Below are 10,116 nucleotides of genomic sequence, written 5' to 3' on the forward strand. Positions count from 1 at the left end.
CTGGGGCCACGTGCTGCTGAGCTGGGGCAGAGGGCTGGGCTTGTGTGCTCATCAGCAAAGCCAAGAAGCAGGAGCAGGAAACCCTCATGGGTCCTATCCCCTCTCTCCTGGGAGCCAGCCAGGCCATCGGGCAGCAGGGCCAGCCAGGGCTGTGACGCGTCTCTCTTCCCCCCCCTCAGGGTCGTCCGACTCCGAGACCCTTCCAAGCCATGGCGCCAACAGCCCCACTCAGCCTCTCCTCTTCGAGCAGCCCCGGCTCTGCCCGGCGGACACGCCCAGCCTCTCCCTCCACCCAGGCCTGCGGGGGCCTCCGCTGCGGTCCACGCCGCATGCACAAGCTCTCCTCTCTCCGCGGAGCCCCCACCGGGCACTCTGACCCCGGCCTGCGTGTGTTCTGCACGTCGGTCCACGGGGCACGAGGAAGGTGGGGCCAGGGGCCCTGCCGCCCACTTCCCTCTAGGGACCGGCCGCTCCCACCAACCGGCACAGGTTGGTTTTTAACGATGTTTTGATGCTTCCTGTTCTAACCCCCCGGCCCCAGAGGAGCTGGTGGGGGTGCAAATGAAGGACACTCCCCTGTATATTTTATACACACGCCTGCTCCCAGCCAGGTGCTCCCATGTGAATACGCCCCGGCCAGCCAGGCTCTGCTCAGCTTTCTCCTGCGGGGGTCCAGGCTCACGTGGGCCTCGTAGCCCCTCGCCGTCAGCCCCTGTCTCCCCGCCCCATGTGGCATTGCAGCCTGGCCTGTTTGTGGCCCCTGATTGTTTGCAGCCAGCGCTTGCTCCCCTGCAGCCTTGTGTGGGCAGAGCAGGGAGGCTGCGTTCACACCCTGCCCTTCAGAGGGACCGGGCCCTGGCTGTTCTCGGGTGGGGGGGCCCTCTGGGGCCACAGGACAGTGGACCCCAAATCTCCAGCAGGGGCCTCAGGGCATATCGCTTTCCTCCCTGTCCCTCCACAAGGCTCCTGGCTCAGCCGCCAGCTGTTACTGTGCCCTGCTTCTGTGCCAGGTTGGACCCAGCACCCATCCTGCCCTGCCCTGGCCAACGCCCGCCGGCCACCCTGCGGACCCTGCTCGGTCAGCACCTGCAGGTGGCAGCTCCTGAGGCACAAGCGCCCTGCCGGGGGGGGGGGGGGTGTGTTTGACCGCCAGGCTGTGGGGCCCCCTTCTCTCCCGCTCGCGGGGGCAGGCGCTGAGTTCAATGCTTGGCTCTGTGGCATTGGGGCCTGGCGTCTCTTGAGCCCAGCCACTCCATATGCTGCAACGCCCAGGGTGGCTGGGACGGCTCCTGCCCCCAGAGTGGGATTTCTGGCATGAGAGGCCTCTAGCAGCAACCTCCCTGTAATCCTCGGCTCCTGTGAGTAGCAGCCAACTCAGGCCAGAGACCAGCCCTGGTTCCCCATGCAGCTCTGCTGCCTTTGGGCAACTCTGTTTTTGGGCCAGTCTCCCTTCGTGTTCCTGGGATGGCCCCTCCCCAGAGCAGGCCCTGATGTGGCAGAGGGAGATGCCATGGTCCGGTCCCTGGGCAGGGTTCCAGTCTGGGCTGGCGGCGTGGGGGATGCGGGAGACCCATGCTCTGCACTCAAGCCCTGAAGCAGGGCCCATGTTCCCCTAGTGTACATAGCCTGTAACCATGGTGCCCCCTGTGCCCGCCTTGATCCGTGTCGCTCAGTGCAGTGACCTTGCCGTGTGCCTTGTGCCTGCTTTCTGTGCTGTGGGGAATTCCCCCACCATGGGGCTGGCCAGACCCTGTGGGGCGTCTTCTGTCTCGGCTGGGCGCGCTGCCCCCGAGGCCGCCCCGCAGGCAAGGTTGTGCGCATGGCTGCTGGGCGCTGCCAGCGGCTTCAGTTGGCCGCTGCGCCCTCTGTTTTCTGCTCCTGTGTAGCGCCGTCAGGCAGCCCCCCGGTTTCTGAGCCAGGCGCGGTGCCGCCAGCTCCTCCCTTTGTTCCTGTTTATAGTAATAAATCCGTGGAGCCATAGCCTCTGCCTGGCGTGATTGCCTGCCCCGAGCTTTGGGTTTGTGGCATCTTGGCAAAGCAAGCCCACTCTGCTCTGAGCCCTTCCCAGCCCTGCTGCATCCCAGGTAGCCACTGCCCCGTCGGCAGAGGACCGGCTTCGTGCCCCACGGCATTCGCACCCTGGCAGTGCTCACTGGGGGCTAGGAGCTTGCGGGGTGGCCTGGGGGTGGCAGTAGGCTGAGGGATGCCAAGGGGTCATCATCCTGCCACTGTCGCTCTCTGAACACAGCACCTGTCTCATCAAGCCGCTGTCCCTATATGCCTGGGTGTGCAGGACCTACATCTGTGGGGCGTGGGCCATCAGTCATGGCCCTCGCTCTCCCCTCAGGCCAGCTTGCCCCGTGGTGGTAGGGAGCTGTCCCTGCCGCCCAGGCAGCGGGCTTGTTCCAGCTGGCACGAGGTGGCTGCCCCCGCCCGCCATGTTGGCCCAGGCCCCACACTTAACACTGCTGGACTAGCTTGTGGGCCTGGCCCGGGTGGTGCTTCATGAGAAGAAAGGAGCAGCCAGAGCATCCCCCACTGACCTCAGGAAACTGCTTCTGGTGCCCGTCGTGTCAGCGCCCACCTGCCGCCGAGCCGCTGCCCGCCCTGTGCCCACCTCGCTCTTCTCCCGCCTGCGGAGACGTCACGGCGGCTGCACCCAAGGCTGCCGGAAGCCCTGCTGGTGCCACCACTACCCTCCTGCCCAGGTTATACCCATCCCTTTGAACACTGGCATCGTGGTGGGGGTATGGGGCTCTTGCAGGGCTGGGGGTGGCCTGTGCCAGCTGGGGACTGAGTGGCTCTGAAATGGACACTGGCCACCACAGCAACTTCCCACTAGACATGCTGGCCCTTGGCTGAGGTTTAGGAGGGATCTGGCAGCAGCTTTCTCCATGTGCGCCCAGATAACATACCCTTGGCACCAGGCCATTGCCCAGCCATGCTTTGCCGCTGCGCCCCCCCTCCCCCCCAGTCTTTTAGGCCTGACTGAAGCCGCACTAATGCTGGGGCTCTGTGTGGGCACAAAGTACATTGGGTCTGGCGGGAAGGGCAGAATGGAGGACCTTGGGAGGCGAGGCAACAGAGGGTGGAGGGTGGTGTGGAGATGGTGCAGTGAGCCACTGGCGTGGGGGAAGCTGGCACTGAAGGTCACAAACAGGCAAGGGGTGGTAGTGGTGAAGGTTGCACTGACTGGCACTGTGGGGGTGTAGCTGGCCAGTGGCAGCACCCGGCATGGTCCCAGTGCACCTGTTGCCAGCTCCACATACCAGGGAGTCACAGACAAACCTTGAAATGTCGCTAGAGGTAGCTATTTGCGCACTCCAAAGGAGTCAGATACACCCCCACCAGGCAAGTACAGTCACAAGCAGCTCAACAACCGCGTTACTGGAATCCGTTCCCTGCTCATGCTCAGTTGAGGTGACGGTGGGGACTGGGCGTGCACCAGGCAGCAGTAAGAAGAGCCCGGCATGCGTTCGATTCACACTGTTGAGCAGCTTAATGATTTTGTGACTGAACACGTGGGCGACTGTCTCTGACTTGCTGAAATTGGCTGGGAAAGGCGCCAGGTTTGTCACCAGTCCCTTTGACAAGTTTTCTCACTGGGGAAATGCACAAGTTGCTAGCGCTGGTGGCAAGGTAGCGACATTGGCAGCACCTGGAGCTCAAGCAGGCCCCTGCCCCATGGGATTTGGCTCTAAAAGGCCTGCACTTCTGCAGGGCAGGAGGCTGGAGTCAGGCTGTGCCAAGCCTGTGTCTGTGCTTCCGGGTGTGGCTTCACGTTGCCATTTTGCAAGCAGGGACCTTACACCAGTGCCCCCCAGGGGCCTTTGTGTGAATTCAGTTGTTGGAGTTCCCTGTGCCTGCAACTGCTCGGTGCCAGCCACACCCAAGGACGGTGGCCGTCACCCGGCCCTTCGGAATGGTGCTGGCCTGTCTCGGGACTGACCGGCCTAGCTGCTCTTCTCTGCTCCGGCCTTCCAAGTTTAAATATTTGCTGCTGCCCTGGGGCTCCCCGTGGCTCCTGCTGCCCATCACCGCAGAGCCCCCACCTCTCTTCTCTGCCACGGCTGGGCACGTGCCCCTCCATGCTCCAGGTGCAACGTCCCTTATGGATTTCCAACTGGCATGGCTGCCACCCTGCAGCCTGTGTCAAACAGCATGGGGTCGCATCTCGTGCACACGGGCTGTGGGAGGGGAACCCCAAGAGAGACTGCTTCCCCAAACAGTCCTGCGTGGCCCCCACCACGCTCCACCCCCAGGCTGCTTCCTGCTGTGGAGCTTCCCCCTTGGCCGGGGCTGGGGTTAGTGGGGTGGCCAGTGGCTCATGCTGCCCACCCAGTGCTCTGGAGCTGGGGGGGGCACACCACCCCGTGCTCGGGCGAATATGCTGCTTGACACTCTGGGGCTGGAGACACTCAGGTGGCCCAGTGTTGGGGGGGGAGAGGCAGGAGCTCTGGGCTTCAGCAGAGAAGGGGACAGGAGGGACAGGCCAGGAATTAGCCTCCCCAAGCCCACGGTTCACCCACCATCCATGCTGATGAGCACCAGGCACCGGTGTCTCACGCCAGCGAGGGGCACCTCATGGACAGCTGGAGGACAAGTGGAGATCATGTTGCCCTTCTGCCCTGTAGCCCTTTGCTCTGCCAGGTATGCTGGCTGATGTGTCTGAGCGCCCTCCCACCAAGGGAGCCCTTCTCCCCGCAAGGCGCATGTGGGCCCTGCGGCTGGGCCGAGGTGGGCGGCACTGGCTGGGGGGGGGGGGCTCTGTACAAGGCCCTTTCCCTGCAGGTGGGAGGGGAAAACAGCAGAGAGGACGTGGGGGGATAGGGCTGGGGGCCACAGCTCCACCGCATCCCTGTCGAGCAGCATCGCTCCCTCAGCAACCCAGAGCTGGGGGTCCTCACTTGGCCCGTGGCATCCTACTGCCTCTCCTACCCTGCCACAACCCCCATCCCCGGCCGGGGCCTCGGAGCCAGCTTCCCCAGGGACCCCGCGGGCCCTGAACTAGCCCCAGGACAGAGAATGAGGCAAGATTCAGCCATGGGCAGGGGAATGGGCCTCCAGCTTTCCCCTCAGGCCGTCTCCCCCGGCCCTGTCCCTGCTGCTGGGACCCGTGTGTGGGGCACGGAGCCCAGGTGACGAGCCGCCCACTGAGCAATTGCCAGGCGGCTGGAATGCGGAGCCGGGCGGGCGCGGCAAGCCCCAGCCTGCCCAGTGCTAAGCGTCTCAGCCCCTGGCCCAGGGACAATGGGCAGGGAGAGGCAGCCGGAGGGATCTGGTTTCCCTGCAGCCTCCCCGGCCCAGCATAGGCAGGGACCCCATTCTCCCTCCCACAGGCTCAGCCGCCTTTGCTGCGGCTGAGCCCAGCTGGGGCTTGGGTGCCACAATGCAGCTGGTGCATGGGCTTCTCCCCCCAGTTGCCCCAAGGCTGGGCTGGAAGGGAAGAGACACTGGAAGCAAGGCCCCTGCTCTCCAAGCCCCCAGCCAGAGGGGAAGGAGGAGGTGGGGGTGGAGGGAGGCCTCCAAACAAGCCACCTAACAACAGCCAGGCAGGGCCACTCCTGCCCCTCCCCTGGGGTGGCAGAGATGAGCCAGACTGGCCACCTGTCAGGGTCCAGTGGGCATGGACAGCCCCGGCACTTTCCCTACAACTCTCACCTGCCCTGCTGGGGCTGGAAGGGTAGGGAGAGGGGAACTGGGCCTCTGGGCGCCCCAGGGCCTTTCTCTGCCCCCCAGCCTAGAGCCAGGAGGGGACAAGCCAGACATGGCCCAAAGTCAGCAGGTGTCTGCTAAGCCCAGAGAGCTGCCGCTCATTACTGCAGCTCTGGTTTGGCCCCTGTGCTGGCTGGACGGGCACATGACAGCGGGCCTAGCTGGCCCTTGCATTGGGCCCTCCCTGCTAGTTAGGCACACGGGCTACTGAGCCTTGTTCTCCAAGCAACTCCTCTGCAGAAGGTGCTGGCAGGGTGCTCGTTAGCCCCGTGCTCATTAGGCCTGCGCCTCTGCCCGCTCTCAGGGGCGGTGCTTGAGAGGTGCTTGCCCACCTCTCCTACATGTTTTTCTCTGGTGGAAACAAGCCCAGTTTGGTTTTGCTTCCTTCTTTCTCTTCCCATATTTTGCTCCCTGTTAACTCACCAGTTTATTTTCATCAAAACCAGCCCTGCTTTTGGGGGGCCTGTTCTCCCCGGGCAGGGGGCGGCGCTCTCCTGTCCAAATCACACCCAAAAGCCAGCTGCCTGGCTCATTAATCCCAGGGAACTCAAAGGGACGATGACCCTGAAAGCCAATGTCTGGGGCAATCCAGCCTTGTATCAGCTCCTCATTAAATCCCAGCTACTCCCAGAGCTATCCGGGGTGGTTTTGTGCTAGGGCAGCCCATGGCCCAACTATTAACGCAGGCCCCGGATCAGAACACGTGGGGAGTGGCTGGTCCCAGGACCCGGATCAGAACATGTGGGGAGCAGCTGGACCCAGGCCTCAGCTCTGGACGCCTGGGGAGAGGCTGTAGCAGTTCTCGGGCTCCCTAGAGCATCAAGGTGGTCTGGACCCAGAGTGGAACATGCAGTGCGCAGTCCGGCTCCCAGCCAAGCCTGGGCAGACAAGACTGTATGTCCCCTGGAAGCTGGAAGGCCACAGGGCAGGGGATCTCCTGGCCAGCCCTCCCTCCAAGAGGGACTGTGTGGGGAGCCCATGCTGAGTTCAGGGGCTCTGCCCTGGGCCTGGCAGGGTCCCCAGTGGGGCTGGGGTGAGCACACTGTCCTCAGGGCACTGCGGCCATGCTACGGACACACTCTGAGCATGCTCCTTCCCCAGCCCCGGGCTCCCAGCACTTCCCAGGCTGGGGTAACTAACTCCCACACCCCGCAGGGCCAGGCAGCAGCAGCAGCCCTAGTATATGGTCAGAGAGCTGACATGGGTGCAACCCAAGCAGCTGGTCCTTGACATGACCAGCCTGGTAACGTGCAATTAGCCCTCCTGGGGCTCCGAGGGACTCCCTGTGGGCTGCCCCCTCCCCGGGCCATTGCTCCTGCTCCTTTCTCTGCACGCTGGGATGGCGGAGCAAGAGGAAGGAAACAGCTGCTCCCTGACCAGAGCGAAGGGCCTTTTCCGAGCCAGGATTTTGCTTCAGGTTCCTCTCTAGGCCTGAGATCCCCCAAAGCGCTTTACCCGCAATTGCTGCAGAAACCGGTTTGCCCACCACGGAGCTGCAGCCACCTCTGGGGCGGAGCCGGGCAGCCGTTTACGGCTGCCCAGCAGCACCAGCCAAGGGTGCAGAGCAGGGAGAAAGGCAGAATGTTGTCTCCCCAGGGCAGCCGGAGGGAGGGGAAGGGGAGAGGCACAGGTGGGAGGGAGAGCCAGCGGCAGAGCACACTCTGTGCCCAAAACGCCGCCCTTTGGACATCCGTTCTGTTCCTCATTGTGGGACAGTTCCTGCCTCCCCTGCTCTATCTGCTGGGAACCCTTAGTGGGGGGGGGGGGTTTGCTTGGGTTGCGGCCACAGAGCCCTGGGCAAATCGGTCAGGGGCTGCACAAGTGAGAAGCAAAAAAATCAACCCCTGGGCCTGAGAAAGACCCGCCCCGCCCCGCTTGCCCCTAGTAGAGTGTGTGTGCTCCAGACCCGTGTGTGTGGGGGGGGGGAGGGGGCTGAGCTCGGGGCGGGTCCAGGCAAGCCACCCCTGCCACAGTGAAAGGCGGCGCGTGTCTGGGGAAAACACTTTTTAATGGAAAAAAAAGTCACAAAACGTTCGGCCATTTGCTCGGGACCGTGTGTGTGGGGGGGGGGGCTTTTCGCGGGCCCCCTTTGGAGCCGCCCCTCCCCCCGCGCGGGCTGGGCCAATGACCCCTCGCGAGCCACGTGCTGAGGGGACGTCCCATTTCCCGCCTCGCACCGAGCGCCCCTCGCCCGGCTTCCCGCCCTGGCACAGCGCGCGCCGCCCGCTCCCGCGCGCCCTGCCACGCGCCGCTCTGCTGAGACCCGGCGCGCGCTGCCGGGCGAGCCCAGACACGCACCGCGGGGGGGGGGGAGCATGCACTGAGGGAGGAGGCGGCTGCACGCGTACAAAGTGGGGGACGGGCATAGACCAGGGGGTGCACACACAGCGGGGAGGAAAGAATAGAAGCAGGAAGGCAGATGCACACACTGAGTGGGGGGGGGGGGGTGGATGGGGAGGAAGCACACACCTCGGGGGGAGGGGAAGGCACACATACTGAGGGGGGCTGTGCATGCACTGAGGGGCGTATGGAGGGCCCCCCCACACACACAGCAAATGGGGAGGCACACACAGAAGAAGGGGGGGTGCACAGGGAAGGGAAAGGAGATGGGGGGCGCTCTAGCAGGGCAGTGTGCTGCCAGTCTGTGGGTTTGGGGGAGCAGCTTGCCTTCAGCTGCTGGGGCACTTTCCCTTCTCAGCTGCAACCCTCCCATGGTCTCTGCCTAGTAGAGGGCAGGGTGAGGGGCCTTACACTAATACCCCACCCTGACCCATTAGTGCCCCCCAATACCCAGAGTCCAGTGCACCCCATGTTACTGTGACCTCCCGCATGAAAAGGACAGTGGCATACTGGGCGCTTCTCCCTGCACCCGCCCCCAGCTAGGGTAGCTCCTGCACCTGAGCCGTGAAATGCCCCAGGGCTGAGACTCCTGAGTGATGGAGGGGCCCTGATGTATCCCATTAGCCCACAGCTTGCTCTCTGAGGCTGTATCAGGTGCTGAATCCCTGGGCCCTGTCTCTGAAGAGGTTCGGGTTCAGTCCAGAGAGTTGCATTCTCCTGTCCTGAATGGAGCTTCCCCACCCTCACAGCCGCCTGCTAGTCCAGCCCTAGGTAGCCCACTGCTCTGCCAGTGCCCCTCGCCTACAGCCCCCTGCTAGCCCAGCCCAGGGCTCCCCACACATACAGCCCAGCTGCTACCTCTCAGCCAAGACAGGCAGCCCCTTGCCAGCCCTTACCAATCTGGACCAGAATCACTGAATTCTAAAGCTGGAAGGGACCTTGAGGGTTCACCAGATCCCAACCCCCTCCTGGCAGGACCAAGTGCCCGTCTTCTGCCGTGTCCCCCAGCTCAGCAGCCAGGGGTTAATGGGCTATTGTGTGCCCAGGCTCAGTGCAGGTCCTCCCCTCCCACCCCAGCGCTGGGAAGAACCCGCCGGCGGGGCTCTGTTCCCGCCCGCTGCCCGCGCCATGCAGCCCCGGGCGCTCGTGCGTGACATTGACAGTTACGGCTGAGTGCAAACAAGCTGCATTCCACCTGGCAGCCCCACGCAGCGGGTCCAACCGGAGAGCCACCCTCATGGAGGACAGAGGAAAGGCCTTAGAGAGCTGGGGAGGCACCATATGGGGCACACAGGCCCAGATTTTGGCAGAAAGGGGACCAGGCATCACTCCATCCCCCACCTTTGGGTCCCCAGTGCCCCTCTCTCCAAGGGAACACAGCTGCTCAGAGCGGCCTGAGGGAACTGCAGGGTGCAGCCTGGCTAGTCACAGGGCCTTGATCTCGCTGGCGCTGGTGACTCGTGAACAGCTCAGGTGACTTGCCCCCCTTGCAGGTTTGCACACCCCCATGCCCGGTAGAGACGTGTGTGGGGAGACCCAGCCAGATGCGGGTTCGAACCACTGGGTGTGGGGAGCGCAGAGGATTCAACAAGATAGCCGGTTGGGCCCCACAGGCCTCTCCACAGTGCCCAGGGCTGTGTGTGCCAACGGGGACCTGTGCCCAGCGTTAGGTCCTGGGCTTGGAACCTGTGGGGGCCCCCAGCCTGGCCTGGCTCTCAATTGGTACTGAAACCAGAGCTGCCCTGGCATGAGCCCCTCCCAGTGTGGAGGCCTGACCCTGATCCTCGGGGGTGGTGGTTGCTGATGCCAGCACCCTGGGTGAGGCAGAGGGATGCCAGCACCTCACATGCCCAGGGCTACCAAGGACCCAGCACCTCACATGGCCTGATTTGTGTGGCAGCCAAACCAACCCTGCTGCAGCCCAGTCACAACATGCGCCCAGCTCTGGGGTGGGCAGCGGCACATCCCGCCCCATGGTTTGTAGGTCTAGGGCTGTTGTCAGAGAAGAGGTGGCAGCAAAGACAGGGCAATTGGGGCCAAGGTCGAAAAGGGACAGAACGG

At 63.8% G+C, this 10,116-nt stretch overlaps 1 protein-coding gene across 4 annotated transcripts in view; it reads left to right on the forward strand.

The window, feature by feature from the left end:
- MGRN1 (mahogunin ring finger 1) overlaps positions 1-1,980 on the forward strand; it is a 70,478-nt gene extending 68,498 nt beyond the window's left edge. For 2 of the 4 annotated variants that reach the window (XM_075899121.1, XM_075899120.1), the window contains exon 16: positions 180-1,980. In XM_075899121.1, coding sequence (XP_075755236.1) covers positions 180-376 — 197 coding nt within the window. In that variant the 3' untranslated portion in view covers positions 377-1,980. The remainder of the gene's footprint in view (positions 1-179) is intronic. The other 2 variants (XM_075899123.1, XM_075899122.1) reach the window with 1 other exon arrangement.
- The last annotated feature ends 8,136 nt before the right edge of the window (positions 1,981-10,116 follow it).

This window comes from Pelodiscus sinensis, chromosome 16 (assembly GCF_049634645.1).
Source record: "Pelodiscus sinensis isolate JC-2024 chromosome 16, ASM4963464v1, whole genome shotgun sequence".
Classification (NCBI taxonomy): domain Eukaryota; kingdom Metazoa; phylum Chordata; order Testudines; family Trionychidae; genus Pelodiscus; species Pelodiscus sinensis.